Genomic DNA, 19,017 nt, shown 5'->3' on the forward strand with positions numbered 1-19,017 from the left:
CAGGAGACCTGAGCAGAAGGGTCTTGACTCCATCCCGGCTTTTTGAGACTTTCTACTTGTCTGCAGCCAGACTCTGAGACACTCTGCTCCACACTGCCCACCCCCACTCCAGGTTGGCTGTGGGCCACCCAGCTGGCAGTGAACTCCCCTTGGTGGACAGAACAGTAACATTTCCATTCCTTTTGGCATTATAATTTCCTGTATGTAGGGGACTGATTTACTCAAGGTCAGGGCAGGAGCCCTGGTGACTCAAATATGCTTTCTCATTGGTTGGTAACTCCTTGATCTCTGGGACCTGAGCAAAAGAATGGGGGTAGGATTTGAAGCCCCCCCCCCCCCCCCCCCCCCCCCCCCCGCCCTTCCCTGCTTGCTGTGGCCCAAGGAGGCACTGGCCTGCTTGTCCAGCTCCGAGAGGCTCCCAGAGGCGATGATGGAGGAGTAAGGATACACATCCCTCAGGTCTTGGAGGCTGCTCATTTGCCTCCTGTTCAAGTGGCCCCCTGGGCCACCTAGCAGTATTGAGCTTTGGCCCAAGGACAGCCGGGAATGCTTGCTTGTCTTGTGTCCTGCTTAGTGCGGTGGCACCCCAGGCAGCACCTGGGATGGGGTCTGGAAGGGCTTTTCAGGGTTCTGAGGGAGGTGCTATCTTGACTTCCTTTGTCAAGGGAGAGAGGGAAAGCCTTGCGGACCCGACTCCTGGGTTTGGTTGAATGCATGGGCTGGATTACCATGCGTGGGTGTAGAGGCCCTTGGGACGAGAAGAAACAACCCCGGGCCCTGGGAGTCTGGGCCATAGTCCACACTGGAGGATATTGAATGCTCAGCGCCCGCCCGAGGGAGCCTACAGCGCCTGGGATCCGCCCCTCGGGGACCTCCCCTACGCAGCCCGGCGAGGCCCGCCTGCTGGCTTGGGCTCCCGCACATCTGGCCCTTCCGCGCACATCTGGGCAGTCGGCGTCTTAGCATGAACGGCTCTGGGGCGGGCGCCGCGGCCCCAGCCACTTGGCTGAGCTCCTGCTGCAACCAGTCGGGGGTGCTGCCCGAGCCCCCCGAGGGGCCTCCCGTCGTGCAGGCGGCGGTGCTGGGCGTGCTGTCACTGCTCGTGCTCTGCGGGGTCCTGTTCCTGGGCGGTGGCCTCCTCCTGCGTGCGGAGGGCCTGACGGCGATGGTGCTCCGCGAGCGGCGCGCGTCCCGCGAGGCCGAGTCCAGCGGCGCCGGCCGAGGCGACGACGACGACTCCTAGGCACCCATACGCTTGAGGGCGGGGGTCGCGGCCTCCGGGGCGGCCCACGACTCGGCCCTGCTGCGGAGAGGGGTGGGGGTGGGAGGGCTCGGCGCCCTCCCACACCCTCCCCACCCTCCGTGAGCCTGGCTCTGCGCAGGTGAGAGCGCCGGGGGCGGAGTTGGGGGGCAGCTCTTCAGCGACTCTGCCTGGGCTCTGCACGTCCCCAGGGTGGGGCCTGCAGCCACCCCAAGTGTGCCAGGACCTGAGGGAAGAGGCTGCCACCCTCTCTTCTCCCGATCTCGTGTCTCTCCAGCGGCGCCTCACCCATGTCCTTTCTCTAGAAGAGCGGGTCACCCTGCCTGAGGGGGAAGTGGGGGCGGATCAGAGGGGCCTCAGTGTGCTTTGGAGCTCTTCTACCCTGCATGCACCCCCAACTCAGGGGTGCCCCAGCACTGCCCATGCCGCTGGGAGGCTGAGGAGAGACACTGTCACGGAAACTCGGACAACCCAGGCCTTTGCTGCTTCCTCCTCCTCTCCTTCCTGAAGGCTTGTTCCCAGAAGGGGGTTTGAGTAAGATTCCTTGCTATGGCCCCCCTCTTGAGGCAGGGATGGGAGTGTGGGTCCTGTTTTATGGCAGAGCCAGGGGCCTGGAGGTCTCTGGGGGATGGGGAGGTATGGCCGGGGTCCCCCCTCTCCCAGTCCCTTTTCTGGTTGTTGGGGCGCAGAGGTGGCCCTGAGCAAGGAACTTTGTGGTATGTGTGGGGAAGGCGGTGGATGGCAAGATTCCTGACAGCCAGGGGGCCTCATGAGCACGTTGCTGCAGGAAGCTGGGGCTGAGGATTCCCAGCTGTGGAGGCTCCATCTGGCTCTCCAAGGACAAGAACCATCTGGAAGGAAGGGCCTGGGTGGCCTAAAGACAAGGTAATTCCAGGCCAAGGCCACCTGGGGCACAGCCCCAGGAGTTGGGCAGGGAAGCCTTCACTGTCTCTCTCCTCTGCTCAGTGTTGTACCCACGGGCCCCTGGGAGGTTTCTGTGGGTATGGCTGTTCTTTGGGGGTGTCTCTGACCTGTAGCTTGTCACGGGCAGAGGCAGGGTCCTAGCTTCCTTCTGAGAAGACAGTCAGTGCACGTGAGGAGAGCCTGGTGAGGGGAAGGTGACAGCATGGGCAGCGTGTGGCTGAGCAGCTGTGAAGCTGACGACGTGTGATCTCTGACAGAGCAGCCCAGGGTTTAGCGCTAATCCCAGGCAGTTGTGCCACACTGGCCTTGCTGAGCTGTGGACTTCTCACCTCAGGGACACCACTGCCACCCCCTTGGAGGGAGAGGGCTGGCCAGGGCAGTGTGGGGGGTGTGTGTGTGTCTGCTCTGGCACAAGGGCAGCAGGCTGGGCCTGGGGGACACCTCCCACCTCCCTTTGCTGTGTCCCGGACGAGGGGTGAGAATGCCCTCTTTTTATTGTATCCAGGTTCCTTCACCACCCCCCCCTTGCCTGATCACATCCTGCTGTTTTTCTCCCTGTGCCCTGTGCTCTCCCCTCCTTCCCTAGCTGGGATTGTGGAATTCCCGTGTGTGCTGTGAACCCTGTATTTTACAAATGGGGCTGCTTGGAGAAAGGAGAGTGACGCGCTCAAGTGAACGACAGAGCTGGAACTGACCGCTGGGGGCTCCCGATTCCGAGCTTAGGGGTTGGGGGCGGCATCCCTGAGTGAGAAGGCCCATCCCTGGGTTATTCCTCTTGCCCTGTCCTCCTTGATTTCCCACCACTGTTTGAGATGCTGGTGCAGAATAGGACCTCTGCCTGTGAAGGAATGAACCTTCACATACACACCCCCATTTGGCATATGGCTTCTGGGACCAGAACCCAAAACCCCCATGTTACTGCCTTGCTCCTGACCCTTCTTCCCCAGTGGCCTTGTTAGACAGCCTTTCATTGCTGGGGACAGCCTTCCAGGAACCTGCAGCTGCTCCCCAGCCAGCTGGGCTCAGCTTTCCCGGCCTGAACCTGAGGGTGGGGGTGGGCTCAGAGAGTCAACTGGAATATGTATCTATGGAGAACAATCCAAATGGGCAGAGCAGACGGATCAGAGGTGAGGGCCGTGACTTTTGGACTGGCATTTGGATTCAAGTCTGGGTGGTGGTAGGGGTGTACTGAGAGATCCAGTGGAGGGAAGGGCTGTGCCTCCAGCGTCATGTATCTGCTGGAGGGGGCAAGCCAAGGGGGTAGGCAGAGGCTTTATATGTTTATTTAATGTTTATTTATTTTTGAGAAGGAGACAGTACGAGTGGGGGAGGGGTAGAGAGAGAGGGAGACACAATCTGAAGCCGGCCCCGGGCTCTGTGCTGACAGCTCCGAGCCGGATACGGGGCTCGAACTCGAGAGCCGCGAGATCATGACCTGAGCTGAAGTCGGATGCTCAATGGACTGAGCCACCCAGCTGCCCTGGCAAAGGCTTTCTTCATCCAACTTCCTGCCTTTGCTGTCTGTTCAACTCAGTGCTTGGAGAGCCAGAGTGTGGGATGTGCCGGGGACTTCGATGTTCTTGGGGGAAGATACTGAGATGTTTCCTATGGAACTCTGACCCTGGCCAAGGCTGTCAAGGCTGGGGAGGAAAAAGATTTAGAAAACTGGGGAATGAGTGCCACCGTCGCCCCCATCTGTCAGGCTCCAACTTGGAGTGACAGGTGGGGGGAGTGGGTGTGGGCTGAGTGCCATGGAGTGAGGCTGGGCATCTGGACCCCCCCAGCAGGCTCCATTAGCCTGCACTGTCCCTGAGGGAAAGGCTGGGGCCGCAGATGGGTGATCTTCCCTCACCCTTCCTGCCGCCTGTGAGTTTGACCCTGAGTTGGAAAGAGCTGTCGGGTTTTTCCGGTCCGTGTCGGGTTTTCCTCCCCTTCCATGCAGTACAACTCCCTTTCCAGCGAAGGTGGGGGTCGCTCTCTGTTAAAGATCCTGAGCCTTACGTGGTCTGTTGGTCTGTCTCCCGGAGAGCTCCACTGCCAGCCTGCCATGCTGGGGAGCTCCCGCTCCTTTGAGCCGTGAGTGTTGCGGACAGCAGCCCGGGAGAGACCTGGATTGGGGTGAGGCCTCCACCGGGATCCTCGCATTCAACCCGGCCTCCAATGTGCTCCACTCAGCCTCCTGCAGTCCTCCTGGGCGTGGCTCCTGGAATGACCAGATCCTCTGAGCATCCACCGCGCGTCCAGGGCACTGAAGTAGACATACACCCTGCATACTCCATGCAGCCGATGCTGGCTGTGCCTCCTGACTTCCAGGCCTCCGAGGACATGAGTGCGGTCCCTGTCCCATCTCTGATACAGGGCGGCTGTGGTCCGACAGGCCGGGGACCCGTCCCTGCTGAGGGCTGTGGTCACTGTCACCCATTCGGAGATCTTGGGTGTCCCAGCAAGGCCCTGTCACTTCCTGTGGCTTGTTATTAAACACGTTGGTCATGCAAGTTTGGCATATACAGTCTGTGTTTCCGGCTCCAGACTCTTGGTATTTGTGGTACCCTGCTCCCACCCTCCCTGCAGTTTGAACATTTTCTGGCTGATGCTGATAGAGCAGCTCCAGCCGTGGCCCCTCTGCCCGGGGCTCTCCTCAGTGGTGGCTATTCCCTGTCAACACCCCGATCCAAATCTAAGGGTGGGTAGGAGGTGCGGCCAGGTGGCCACTCTCGTGCCAGCACTCGACTGCCCCCCTGTGGCCAGTGTGGGCAAGAACACCACTTCCTTCAACCGCTGAACTGGGGTCTAATCACACACAGGCCAGCGTTAACCTGAGGTGCTTTGAAATGAGAGGGGGTTTTGTGAGCGTGTGCACTGAATTCTAGATGGCAAACTGTCCTGAACTTCGGTCTCTCCATCTATAAGATGGGGGCAGCAATGTCATGGTGAGGATCCAACAGGTAATGTGCTTGTCTATAGATGAAAGGTTTTCTGCACGGTAATTATCATGTGATGTTACTTCCCGCTCCCTGAACCTGACCATCCCCAGAGAAGAGGTGTAGGACCACCCACCCGGTTCCTGGGAACACTTCATTTATTCATCTTTTCCATGAGTATTCACTGAGTGACTGCTCTGTGCCAGGCATGCTCACGAAACTGAAGTTAAAAGAGACAATAAGAAGTGGCCAGTGTCAACGGAGCCAAGAGCAGAGAGTAACCTGCTCATAGAGAAGATGGTGTGCAGAATGGACACGTATGGGGTGAAGAAGGCGAAGGAACATTCTGGACAGAGGTGCAGAGAGGCGTGGGGCTGGGGGTACCCTAGGAGCAGGGTGTGAAGGGAGATGAGACCAGAGGCGTGGCGGCTGAAGAGGAGTGGAATTTATCCTGGGGGTGGTCAGGTATCCAGAGGGCTTCAGGCTGCCGGGTGACTCGGTGAGCTCTGGACCTCAGGGGGTCATGACAGAAGTTTGTGTGTTGGGGGAGGGGGGAGCAGGCTGGACAGCAAGGAGGCTGTGATCAAAACCCGGCAAAGCAATAGTGGCCTGGACTAGGAGGGGAAAGCAAGGGCACAGATCCATGCAGTATTTGGGGCCCAGGCTTTGGTCACTAGTTGGATGTGAGGGATGCGGGATCTGGGTCCTGCTGTGAAGTCCTGGGCCGTTGGAGATGCCTGCCACCGACTGAGGTGACATGTTATCAGCCGGTCTGCATTTACTGGAAACCCAAATGATACCTGGCTTGAGCAGAGGGAATGTATTGGCCCATGTAACTGAAAAGCCCAGGGGTAGCTCTCACCTCAGGCCTGCTGTGACTCAGGTCTCAGTCAATGTTGGTTCCTCCTCCTTCCGTGGCTTAGTCTGCTCACTGCGGTCAGCCTCTGGCAGGGTGGTCTGGTGTTAAGAGCGAGGACTTGGAATCACACAGCTGGATGTGAACTCTGGCACTGCATTCGCCAGCCGTGTGATCCGTGCAAGGGGCTCAATCCCTCGGTGGCTAGAGCGGGGAGAGGCAGGGCCTCGCTTGTGCATTTTTGGGATGGATGAGATTCACGCATGCAGGGTGCCCGGCAGGGAGCAAATGCGCAGTCCATGTGCCTGTTATTAGTCCCAGCCTCTGTGTAAGGCAGGATGTTGGCTTTATTCTCAGGTTCAAATCCATCAGGAAAGAGGTGGGGTCATCTCCCAGGTCAGCCAGGCCAAACCCCTGGAGCAGCTGAGACTGGGCCTGTTTGACTCTGTGCTCACCCTGAATCACTGTGCTGCAAGGGGAGAATGTTCGAGGCCTCAGTCCCATGCTCTACTCACAGTGTATGTGTGTGGGGTGTCTTGACAAACCACAGGGCCCAGAGGAAGGGGATGTCTCCTCACCAGATCTAGGCCTGTTTCAGTCCTGGGGTGAACAGATGCGGTGTGGCCATAAACCAACCTGTGGCTGCTGCAGAGGGGACCGTGGATGCGTCCAGCTCTGATGCGTTCTGGACATGATGCTGCTAGAGACAGAAAGCGGAGCTGTGGGAACGGGTCAGCTTTGGGGGAGTGGCTGGGGCAAGATGGGAGGAGACTTGGCATGCCACCCCGCAGGACGCCACTTAAAGGCAAGACAGAAGAGGGGCCCGTCAAGGAGGCAGAGGAGGAGATCCCGGGGAGGTGGGTGGGAAACCAGGGAAACTGCTATCTTGGCAGTCAGGGAAGGAAAGACTTTGGAACCGAGTGGGTGGCCAGGAGCGTCCACGTCCCAGCAGTTCTGGTGTCCTGGGAGGGGGCCTCGGCCTGAGACTTGCAGGGACAGAGTGGGGAGGGCTTCTTGCTAGGCCGTGTGGCCAGCCTGAGCCACCCGGCCACTACCCTCAACCTCGGGGGGGCAAAAGGAGCCCCTGTCCTGAAGAAAATGGAAACGGTGGACCCACGGTCGGGAGAAGGTTGGGTTTATTTTTTGTAGCACCCTTCCGGGTACCGTGTGAATGCTTACCTACCACACGCTCATCATACCCGGGCGAAATAAAGCAACACAGAACGAACACTCACAAAAGCACCTCATCCTACTCCGCGGCTACTGAGCCGCCCTTCCAAGGCGCAGCAGGCACACTGGTGAGAGTCCCGCATCCTGCCGGGTGACCCAGGGGGACTCCGCCTCTGAGACCCCTTCAGATGCTGTTGTGCTTTCTATTCCTTCAGCTTGCTCATTCACACATTTTCACGATGGTCCCTTGACCTCTCCCTTTCTAGGCCCTCCCTGTGGCGCAGCCCCGGCCGGCCCCCACGTCCCTCCTCTCCAGTTTGGAGTCCATGTGCGTTACCTCAGTCCTGCTCCTGCCCATCTCCTGACTTCACTCTTCCCACGGAGCCCTCCTGCTAGAGCCTCAGCCCTGGATGGATGCAACTCTCTGTTCTTTGAACTCGCACCTGGCCGCTGCGTGCCTCCAAAGAACATCGCAGCCCCGGGCAGAGTGGTGGCACCAAGAGTGGCCCCCCCAGTGGACCCTTGCCACGCCTGGCCCTCCCTCCCTGCGGCTGGCGCTGTCTCCCAGCTGAATTTCGGCAAGACTTCCCCACTCTCAAGCCCTGCCCTCCCTCTGCCCCCCTGCGCTCCGCTCTCTGCTCCGACGTCCTCGCCGCCTGCTTCTCACGGAACAGAGGCGCCAGCGGACAACGCCCGCTGCCTCCGCTTCTGTCCCCAGATCTGCAGCGCGCCTCCTGGGAACCAGGGGCTTTCCTGTGGCCTGTCCCCGTGCTGAGGATGTGCTCCTGCCGCGGCGCACCCCTCCCCCTCCTCCGGCTCAGTGCCCTCTGCTGCTCCACTCGTTTCTTTAATGCTCCTTCAGTGGCTTCTTCTCCACTGACTCTGGCTTCCAAACACACTCAGGTTTCTTCCAGCTTAAAATAGCCCTCCTCCTCACCCAGTGCTCCTCCAGTTACTACCCCGCGTCTCACTTCATCTTTGTAGCCAGACTTTTCCAAAGAGTGGCCCGCACTTGCGCCCACGTGTGCGCCCTTCGCTCCTCTCCAGCCTGGCCTCTGTCCGAGCTGGCGGCAGGAGATCCAAGCCCTGGGGGGATGCGGTGTGTGTGTGTGCGTGGGGGGGTTGGTGGTTGAGGCCGCCTCGTAGTTCTTATCTCAGCGGCCCACCTGGCCACTTGCAGGGGACTGCTGCCCCCCCCCCCGCCCCCCCTCCCCCAGCTTCTGCAGGAAGCTCGGGGCCTTGGAGAGAGGAGGCTGTGACTCTGGGCTCCCCCTGGGTCCATCACTTAGTAATGGAAATCCTCTCTCTCACAGGTAAAATTGGATAATACTAACACCCACTGAGGGAAGCTCCCAGAGGATGTGGTCCAGAGTGTGGGAGCGCCAGCCTGGGTGGAACCTGGGCCCCCCAGCTCCCGGCTGCGTGCCCCTGGGGGAGTCTTGCTTTACCCCTGCCCCGGCTCACCTCTCTGGCAGATCCCTGTGCCAGCCCCTCCTCCTGCCCCTCCCAGCCCTGCGTGCTCAGTTCCTCAGGACTCTGTCCTTGGCCTTCCCCTTCCCCTGCCCTCTCGCCTGGGGTGCTCCCCCCACCTTCTGGAGCTGAAATCGCCACCTCTCTGCCACGGCTCTGAAATGTCAGCTGCCTCCGTTGTCATGGGGCGCGGCGTTCTCCTGCCGCGTGTCTCTGTTTCCAAATTTCTTTCTTCTTAAAAAAATACCAGTCAGGTTGGATTAGGGGGCCCACCCTAATCCAGCATGACCTCATTTTAATTTAATTATGTCTGCACTGACCCTGTTTCCTAATAAGTTCCCATTCTGAGGCGCTAGGAGTTAGGACTCCAACATCTCTTTTGGTGGCAAGGCGGGGGGGGGGGGGGGGTGGGGGGGTGGGGGGGGTGGGGGTGGGTGGGTCACAACTCAACTGGTAACAGTTGGTAATAAGCGCTAGGAGAACAAAAGAGGGAGGGTGCCTGCGCAGTGTGGGGAACGACTGACATTTTAAGTCAGGGTCATCAGGGAAGGTGTCACCGAGGAGGAGACATTTGGCCAAAGACCTGAAGGAGAGAATCAATAGAGACACGTGGGGGGCCCTGTGTCCCCTGTGTGGTTAAGACACAGCAAGGTGGCCCAGGGAGCACAGGTGTCCTGACAGGGCCACGGAGGCCCCAGCCTCCCTACCCTGTGCAGGGAGCGTGCTCTTCTACCCAAACTGAAGAGTGACCCAGAAATGATGGCCACAAAGCCATGTCACACACTCTGGGAGAGGGGGAAGCCTGGGTGTCATCTCCTGAGCTCTCAGGCCCGAGGGCCTGCACTCTTCTTGGCCAACGACCCACCGATGGCCAGTGAGTAGGACAGAAGAAGCTGTTCCTGTCCCTGGCTGCCACGCTCCCCTGGCCCAGAACACACTGAGCTTCTCTGATGGTCCAAGATGTATTTAATTAATTAGTTAATTAATTAATTTAATGTTTATTTAGTTTTGAGGGGAGGATCGTGAGTGGGGAGGGGCAGAGAGAGAGGGGGACAGAGGATCTGAAGCAGGCTCCAAGCTCTTTGCTGACAGCAGCAGGCCCAGCCCAACGTGGGGCTCGAACTCGTGAACGGTGAGATCATGACCCGAGCCGAAGTTGGACGCTCAACCCACTGAGCCACCCAGGCGCCCCCAAGATATATTTTAGTGAAGGATCTGGTTGGGATTCCAAAGCTGTGTAGGCGACTCGTCTTAACTACCTTACTCCCTTGCACCACGTGAGAGTCCCTAAGGGTTTCGTTTCACTGACAGTCCATGGGGGTGCCCTCAGCCTGGGCTTCTGTTGTTTCCACAGGCGGAGGCTTCAACCCCAGCTCCATTTCTCTGCCGGGGTCTTTCTCCTTCTGAGCCACCTAGACTCTCCCACCCGTGTGAGAGCTGCTCTTCATTCGCAGATGAAAGTCGACGGGAACCTTCCTATTCTCCTAACTTTGGACCCCTTCCTTGCAGAACAACAACCTGGCTAAAGGCACAGATTTGCCTCTTTCTTGGACTGCTTTTCATGATAAGAGCCACCATATTAGCTGGGAACTTCTCTGCCTGAGCCATCTGCTCAAATGTCAGCTCCATTAGGAGAGGGGTTTTTGCTGTTTTGTTCTCTGCACATAGAGGGCCGGTAGGAAATGTATTTTTGAGTAAATGACATCGTCTCTTAGATTACTTCTTTAATCACAGGGTGGGGAGGAGGGAGAAACTATAAATGCATCATAGCCCCTTAGTTTTCTCTAGCAAAAGATGTGTTAACTCCGGAAATGGACTAGAACCTAACTGAGGCACACGGGAGTTGATCATATGCTATGCTGCTGGCATGAGCGGAGGCTTTGGAGAAATGACAGCAAAGTTTAAGGGGGGCAGTTGGCAGCCTTCCAGCTATCGATTGTCATGTTCACCTGTTGGATTTAGCAATAACAAATCAATGAACAGTGAAGTTTGTGGAGGAAAGCAAGTAACTCCAAAACGTTTTCAACACTGTCCGTTCTTTTAGACACTACTCTGCATGGGTTTGTGGAAAAAATCAGCACATTTTTCCCGGTGTGCAAGCAGGGCGGAGAGGGGCAGAGCTGTGTGATTGGTTGAAGATTTGAGCAACACACTTTAGTACGGAGGTGGGGAGGGGCGGTGTGTTCCAGAAGTTACGGAAACAGTGGGAGCAGAACCAGTCACTTTAAACACACAGGTGGCTGGTGACTGGGACAGTTTGTTGTCTGTTGGTTCCCAATTTTGAATGTATCTTCTTGTTTAAAATTTCTTTATCAGATACCAAATGTTACAGGAATTGTAGGCGAAATGAATTAATTGATGAATATTTCAAAACCATTTGGCAGAATCCCTCCTCCAGTGGCTAAGGCAATCTTCCTTCCTTCCTTCCTTCCTTCCTTCCTTCCTTCCAAAAAATATTTTTTAATGTTTATTTGTTTTTGAGAGAGAGACACAGAGTGTGAGCAGGAGAGGGGCAGAGAGAGAGGGAGACACAGAATCCGAAGCAGGAGCCCAAATCAGGGCTTGAACTCACAAACTGTGAGATCGTGACCCGAGTCAAAGTTGAACACTTAACTGACTGAGCCACCCAGGCACCCCTAGGCAGTGTTTCTTAAAGTGGGTTCTTTGGTTGGTTGCTCTAGTTTCAAGGGACTTTAATGGGCAGTACTTGAAAACAAAGGTTCTGTGGTCTAATCAATCTGGGAGTACTGTGTTAAGCAAAGTTAAATAGGTAGATGTGACCAAAGAATTCTTTTTTCTCCTTTGTCCTCCCTCCCCCCTGCCCTTGTTTTCTTTTTAAGGAGCATCTCATGGGACCACCATTCCAACAAACAGACTTTGGGAAACGTCATTTAAAATCTTCCCTTTAGAAGAGAAGAAACATTTTGGAAAAAATTAGATCACATTACTTCAGATAGTGCATTTCCCTTACTTTGTCAGAACAACAGTATAAAATTAATTTTCTTTCCAAGGACTATAATGCCACATTACTAAATTTAAATTCACGTTTCCCCCAAAGAGTGTTTTAAAAAACACATTTCGGAACTGCTCCTTATGTGAAACAAACCTCTACAGGGAGCAATGGCCAAATATGTTCAAGAATTTTATACAGGATGTAAATGTAATCCCAGAACTTCAATTTTGCCACAACTATTTTACCCAAAGTTGACTATGCTCTGCGGTTCCTGCAACGCAATAGATCTTGGCTGGTTTTCCTGCAGCGTGGTTGTCTCAAAGAAAGTCCCTTTCTCGAGTGGACTTTTGTTGGCTTGGTTTGACCAGTCTCTATAGCAGGTCCGCCACTGTGTTGCCTAAAGTGAACTGACCCACAGACGGGCGTCAGTGGCCTGGGGCTGTTGGCTGAGGTGTGGGGACCCAGGCGCCATGCTGAGGAAGCCCGAGGGCCTGACATACCCACTCTGTGGGGAAGTTGACTGCATCGGCTGAGAGATTGGTAATGTTTTACTAGACTAATCTGAGCGTACCTTGGTAGGCTTTGTCATATTATACATTCTGCACGTTAATTTCTGAGCCATAACTCTGGCTGCTGTGGTTATGGCTGGGAGCTGTCACGTTGGTTCTGTTGCTGTACTAAAATAATGGAAATGCACACGTTCTTTATGGAACTATTTTACTATTAAAACTCACGTAATTTTTTGGGGGAAGAGCTCAGCTGGAAAATTTCTCACAAAACTTTTTCTCTGTTGAGTTCAGTTTCGCTTGGAGAGGGACCTCTCCCCCAGCACGTCTCGGTAGCTTGTCCTTTGTCCAACCCTGGATACTGGTCATATCCTGCATTGTCCTCACTCTCTTTTCCCTGACTGATCTTGTCCATCCGGTGCGTTTAACTACTGTTTCAGCTTTCTGTTGCTGCAGGACACACTCCTCCAAACTGTAGTGGCTTGAAAGGACCACCACCCTCGTTTCTTATTTGCTCACGATTCTAGGGCTTTTTGCAGGGCTCCTAGGGGCATTCTGGGCGGTTCCACTGCTTTCACCCCCATGACTGGTACCCCACATGGGGGGAGGGCAATGGAATGGCTGGGGCACTTTTCTCTTCCCTTGATCTATCATTCTTGTAATCTAGCCTGAGTTTTTTTTTTTTTTTTTTTTAAGTTTATTTATTTTGAGAGAGACAGTTACAGCGCAAGTTGGGGAGAGGCAGAGAGAGAGGGAGACAGAGAATCCCAAGCAGGCTCCACACTGTCAGCACGAAGCCTGATGTGGAGCCTGAACCCACGAAACCTCGAGATCACCACCTGAGCCGAAACAAGAGTTGGATGTTTACCTGACTGAGCCACCCAGGTGCCCCTAACCTGAGCTTCTTTGACATGGTGCTGGGTCCTGAGAAGTTACCTGATATCACCTCTGTTGCATTTGGTCAAAGCAAGTCATAAAGCCAACCCAGGTTCAAGAGGAGGACATAGGTGGCCTTTTAAAAAAGTACTTATTTATTTATTTATTTATTTATTTAGAGAGAGTGTATGCATGCACGTGTGAGCGAGCAGGGGAAGGGCAGAGAGATAGAGAGGGAGAGACAGATAACCCCAAGCAGGCTCCGAGCTGTCAGCGCAGAGCCCCATGTGGGGCTCGATCTCACGAAACATGAGATCATGACCCGAGCTGAAATCAAGAGTCAGATGCTCAACCTTCATGGCCTGAGCCACCCAGGTGCCCCTAGATGGCACCTCTTGAGGACAGTAGTGAGCAAGTTACTTTGTAAAGGGGCCTGTAGGATGGAAGAGGAAGTCTTGTGAGTCTTTTGAAACAATCTACCACAACTACCAAATATTCTATCAAGGGTGATCAAAGACAGTGCCCACAGGGCTAGGTGGGCAAGGGAGGGTGTCCCTCTAAGGGAGGGGCTGCTAGGCAACTAGAGACGGCTCTTGCAGGAGGGATCAGGCCTGATGGTGTCAGATCTTTTGGTTTTTCAAGAAGAGATGGAAATACAGATTTTCAAATACCATGAATTTGAAGTGTAGCTTCCATTCGAAAACAATGTGAGCCAGTCCAAACTTCCACCTGTGGTCTCACGTGGCCTGTGGGCTGTCAGTTCGTGAGCTCTAGGGATTGACAAATCCCTCTCCAGCTCTGATTCTCTCCTGAGCACCAGAGCCGCATACAGAACTGTCCACCAGATGCCCCCACCTGTATGTCCCAAAGCACGTCAGTTTCCCCGTGTCCAAAATGGAGCTCATCATCTCTACACCTGCTCCTGGTGATGCTGTAGCAAAAGCATCCTGCCTGGGAACCCCCGAGGCTCTACCTCCCTCCTCCCCACTCTCAGTTCATCATCATGACTTGCTTCCTGGTTCTAGTTATTAACAACCTCTGGCATCCATACTGTCCTCTCCATGTCTTTACCACTGTCTTCCCTCTCTTCCCTGGACCATTTCCACAGGGGTCCCTGCCTCCAAATCTTCTGCCTTCCGGCCCTTCCTCCAGAGTGGCGCTGTCCAATGTTGTAGCCGCTAGCCATCTGTGGCTGCTTAAATTTAAATTAATTAAAATGAAATACAATTTAAAAATTCAGTCCCTCAGTCCTAGTTCAAGTCCTATTCCAAGTACTCAGTCACCATATGTGGCTAATGGCTTCCATATCGGACAGTGCAGGTACAGAACATTTCTGTCACTGCAGAAAATTTTATAGGACAGTGTTGCTCTGTCATCACATTACTGCCTCAAACCTCCCTGGTTGCCCATTTCTCTGTGTCTCCTTAACCTGGCTTACACCTCCATGTCGCCTGGGTGCACCCAGCCCCCTTGTTCCCACGTGCATCCTTTGTTCTGGCCACCAAACTCTCGGCAGCTCCCTGCCTATGTTGACTCTTTCCTGTTTCATGCCTGGGCACACTTGCTTTTTGCAGCTTGAGAAGCACCGTGGAGTTAGCAGAAGGCTTTCCTTTGCAAGGACACACACACCTCACTCACACTGGGCTAAGCAGTAAAAAAGGTTTAGGAGCTCAGCCAACTGGCTAGTACAGAGGAAGATGGACCTCAGGGCTGGTTTGACTCAGGCTCCGCCAGTCAAGACCGGGGTAGTCAGTAGCTCAGATGGGCAAAGTCTGGATAGTCAGTCTCTCTACAGCCAGGCGTGAACGTGGCAGCCACCTGAGATTGGTGCCCTCGTGTGGCCCAAAGAGGTACAGCAGCTCCCGCGCTTGCGGCTCCCTGGTTCAGGTCCAGGTCGAGAGGGAGGGTGGCTTTGGGAGGCTCTCCTGAGAGGGTGAGGAAGCGACTTTCCAAGCAGCCCACTTGACCCACATGGGTCATATTCCCATCCTGAGCCCATAACTGGTGGGGAGCAGGCATGGTCTTGCACGCCCACCCTAGAACCCATGGGGGCGTCAGTTTCCCACAAAGCACAATGAGTTGTTTGGGGAAGTGTGGACAGAATATCAGGAACACTACCAAGAAAAGGAGAATGGTCGCTGGGGAGGCATCAGAGGGTCACCGCAGCCCAGCAGGCTCTCGCCTTGGTTGTTAGCCAGAGGGCAGCAGCAGCTTCCCATGCAGGAGTGGGTGAAAACTGGATGGCCACCCCATTCTTCCCCTCCCCTAGCCTCAGAGAGGGACAGCCTCAGTCCACCGCTACTTGATGGAGAAGTCTGGGGAGGTCATGCCTAAGGAGTTCGTTTTAGAGGCTCCCTGCCCACTCCTCCCTCTCGACTCCAGCCACACCGGCCACTATCTCTTCCTCTGAGCCTTCCTTCCAGCCCTTGCCAGCCTCAAGGCTGTGCTCTTGCCCACAGCACTTCCCCTGGCATACCTCACCCCTGCCCACACCCCCTTACTTATGCAGTAAGTAAGTAGGGGTGAGGGAGGGGAGGGCCACTGTCTCAGCCTCAACTCCCTTGAATAAGCTCCCAAGGCACCCTGAGAGTGTGCTAGGGGAGTGGAGGCACCCTTCATTTCTGCATAGGGAAGGCTCTGGATTAAAGAAGGTAACCCAGGCCAGGGCCCTGTTCTGATGCGAAGAGGCCCTGAAGGATCCTGGACAGGGTAACGGGATGACCCTGATGACCTCTGGAGCAGGACAGGCGCCTTGCAAGTGTGGGGTTGTTCTTCCTGCAGTCACATTCGTCTGACTGTCTTGTCCCTGGGAGTTGCTTCCACGTTCTTGTAGCCTGGAGCCACCTGAGAAGGAACGGGGTGTCTCTAGTTCCCTTAGTGGGACTAGGAAATTTATGGGAGGTTTGCTGTCCTTGTCCCCTGGGGACTGCACCCCACCTCCTCCAAGCCGCCCTCCAGGCTTGGAATCTATTTAAGGCTTCAGGAGCCAGACCTGAGGCCTGTTCTGAAGGCAGGTGAGGGGTCCATGGCGGGAAGGGGTGGATGTCCGAGGGAGAGGGAAGGAGAGGGGGGTGTTGGAGGCAGGAGGGCAGCCCCGACTGGGAGACTCCGTGTGAGGAGTCCCTGCCTTGGAAAGGCCCTTGTTTTTAAGTGCATTCCTTAGTGAAACTCAAGGGAAACTCCAAGTCAGCTGGGGCTTTAATGTTTCCTCTCAGAAGAGGTAATTCCCTTTCATGCAAGTACTTTGGTAAATACATTTGCATATGGAGTAGATGTGCCTTTTGGGGGAGACTAAAGGGACCTGGTGGCAAAAGGAGCCAGTATCACCCGCCTCTTTCCGCTTTCCACCTGCCTCTTTCCGCTTTCCAGCAGAGAGGATGTCAGTCTATTGAGGCAAGAGGTCCACGGGTGATGGAGGGCTCTAGAGGTGCCAAAGCAATGGCAGGAAAAATAGACCAGAAGTCAGGTAACTGGGGAGATGAGCCCCAACTTTCAGATGGTGCCCAGAGAACAGAGAGTCCTGTCACCCCCACCCCTGAGCGAGGGGTCCGGCGAACTCCTGCCTTCTCTTCTGGGCTGGGGACTGTGCACTGGATCTCAGCATCCATTCCTTCATCCTTCAATGTGTCCTCATCCCCAATGTGTCCTGCAGGGGCCAGGAAATCAGACACCATGCTCCTCAGGCTCCCTTGCAACAACGTGCCGTCAGATAGATGCACTTGTGCAGGGCTTGTGAGTTGCAGGTTTGGCGGGGGCCGTCCTCTGCCGACCAGCAAGGTTGTGCGACGGAGACTACGGGGTCCGCGCACGACTGCCTTGGGCGTCCGGTGGTAGCTCTGGTGGTGGTGATCCTGGATCTGTGGATGGTGACCTGGGGGTCTGTTGGTGTGTCCTTGAACTCAGCAATTCCCTGGGAAGCCTCCTGACGCCTGCCATCTCCACCCCGCGATTTTACGAGCACCGGATTCCCTTGAACCGAATCCCCTCTTTTCCCTAGAATGGTTTGTTTCCTGCACTGGCTGTGCAGTAGGCACGCAGATGAGGCTGGTTGGAACGGACGAAAATAGAACGTTGAATCAACTCCTAAAACAGATCTTTGGGCCCGTTGGTTCTAAACAAGAGAGAGAGCCCCAGCAGGCTGGAGGATAGGAGGTGGAGGGACCCCGCAGGGGTACAGGGCTGGACCGGAGTCCTGTTTCAGAGGCCAGGGGCGTGGGGAGCCGGGAAAGTGGAGGTGGCGGTGAAGCAGAAGCTCATGGGAGGACCAGACTGGTGAAACGGCGGCACTGGCCAAGTTCACCTTCAGGACCTTAGACATCGCCCCTTCTTTCCTTCCGTTTCTCTTCCCAGGCATCTAGTCAGGACGGACTCTTGAGGAAGCGCAGTGACCCGGGGGCTCACTCCCCCAGTCCTAGCCACAGGTGCTCTCTGGAAAGAGATGTGCGTGAAGAAGCCGGAAGAAGGGTTCCAGCCCCAGACGTCCGAGTCGCCCCCACCCAGTCGAGCCCTCCCAAACTGAGGCTCCAGGCTCCGTCCCTGACACACACCCTGTCCCAAAGCCCTGACCCCCAGACTCTGAGCATGACACAACGGGAGCTGCTCACGCCACTATGTTGGAGGAGGTTTGAAACATTGCAGTAGCTAACTGCAACCTGGTTCATGCAGGGCCCTTCCGGAGGGCAAGGGGGCTTCTGCCAGGTCCCACGCGCCGTGGGCTGTTGTGGCACAAGGTCTTTTCAGGGTCGCAAAGTCCAGGTGCACTTGGTGGGATCTGCCAACTGGCCGGCTGGGAAGGTCATGGCCACACAGCAGAACGCAGGCCCTCCCTCCACCACGTGTCCCTCTCACGACGTGGCAGCTGGGGCCTCAACCGTGGCCCAGGGCGGGTGTCTTCCCCCGTTTGCACGAGAAAGCCACCTCTTTCCAGTGTTCTGTGACTTTTGGAGGGTCCTACTGAGATTTTAGTGGGTGGTGGGCAGCACCCTGTCACAGCTCTTGGAGGTCTGCCCAGCCCTCCCTGCAACCGCCCCCCCCCCCCCCCCGCCCTGATCTTCCTCTCTCCCTCCAGCCTCCTCCTGGTCCCAGTCTTCTCCCTGTTTGATGCAGAATAGCTTCCCTCTGAAATCTTATCACAAGCTCCCTAGCTCGTGGGGGACTGAGCTTAGCCTCTGGACAGGTTCACCAGGACCTCTCCCACAGACACCCTCTCTCCCGATACGAAAACAACCACTGGACATTTGGCCGAGTTGGGTGAACAATTCTTCTTTCTGTCAGAGAGAGCAGAGCCTTGGGAGCAGCCAGACCTGGATTTGAGACTGGTTCCACCAATTTTCTTTCTTTCTTTCTTTCTTTCTTTCTTTCTTTCTTTCTTTCTTTCTTTTATGTTTGTTTATTTATTTATTATTATTTAATGTTTATTTATTTTTGAGAGAGACACAGTGCGAGCAGGGTAGAGGCAGAGAGAGAGGGAGACACAGAATCCGAAGCAGGCTCCAGGCTCCGAGCCGTCAGCACAGAGCCCGACGCAGAGCTCGAACTCGTAGACCGCAAGATCATGACCTGAGCCGAAGTCGGCTGTTTAACCGATTGAGCCACCCAGACACCCCTCCACCAGTTCTTACTGCCTCTGAGCTCTCACAGTTTTGGTCGTGTCTCCGAGCCTCAGTTTTCCCCATCTGTAAAACAGGAATAGAAAGTTTCTTGCAGGGTTGCAGTGAAAAGCCTCAGGCGCAGTGATGGCCCCGGTGGGACCAGTGAGCCCCCGACTTGGAAGTGTAGATAGTGGAACCGAGTAGCCAGGAGACCATGTAGTGGAAAGGAGTGCCCGGGGACGGAAGGCAGTGGCTTTTCATGGCAGTTCCTGGGTTCACTGGGATATAGGCAGCCTGTCGATTCTCCTAGTGCATCAGAGACTCAAAGCAACAGTGGCTTAAGAGGGGAGCTCGGTTTCCTCTCCCCTAACCGTCCTGGCGGGAGCGTTCCCGGACTGGAATGGCAGCTCCCCAGAACCAGGTCTTGGGCTTTTTCTGTCTTGTTCCTTCACAGGCTGACAGGCAAGTTTGATCTAAGCTGGCTGTCAC

The 19,017-nt window shown here is 55.6% G+C and overlaps 1 protein-coding gene across 5 annotated transcripts; it reads left to right on the plus strand.

Moving 5' to 3' along the window:
* The first annotated feature begins 459 nt into the window (after window positions 1-459).
* Window positions 460-4,672, plus strand: SMIM41 (small integral membrane protein 41). 5 transcript variants are annotated; one of them, XM_042992350.1, is made up of 4 exons: window positions 460-1,382; window positions 1,665-2,146; window positions 4,145-4,261; window positions 4,361-4,672. In XM_042992350.1, the coding sequence occupies exon 1, from the start codon at window positions 965-967 to the stop codon at window positions 1,241-1,243; it is 279 nt and encodes a 92-aa protein (XP_042848284.1). In that variant the 5' UTR covers window positions 460-964; the 3' UTR covers window positions 1,244-1,382; window positions 1,665-2,146; window positions 4,145-4,261; window positions 4,361-4,672. The 5 variants fall into 5 exon arrangements, 4 of the variants coding, with proteins under 4 accessions (XP_042848284.1, XP_042848282.1, XP_042848285.1 ...); XM_042992348.1 differs by having other exon boundaries at window positions 4,145-4,672; XM_042992351.1 differs by lacking the exon at window positions 4,145-4,261.
* Window positions 4,673-19,017: the final 14,345 nt, after the last annotated feature.

The sequence above is a fragment of the Panthera tigris genome, chromosome B4, assembly GCF_018350195.1.
Source record: "Panthera tigris isolate Pti1 chromosome B4, P.tigris_Pti1_mat1.1, whole genome shotgun sequence".
Classification (NCBI taxonomy): Eukaryota; Metazoa; Chordata; class Mammalia; order Carnivora; family Felidae; genus Panthera; species Panthera tigris.

Bases quoted from the DNA above. Each gene is read 5' to 3' on its own strand.
- SMIM41 (XM_042992348.1), top strand. From the start codon at position 965: ATGAACGGCTCTGGGGCGGGCGCCGCGGCCCCAGCCACTTGGCTGAGC.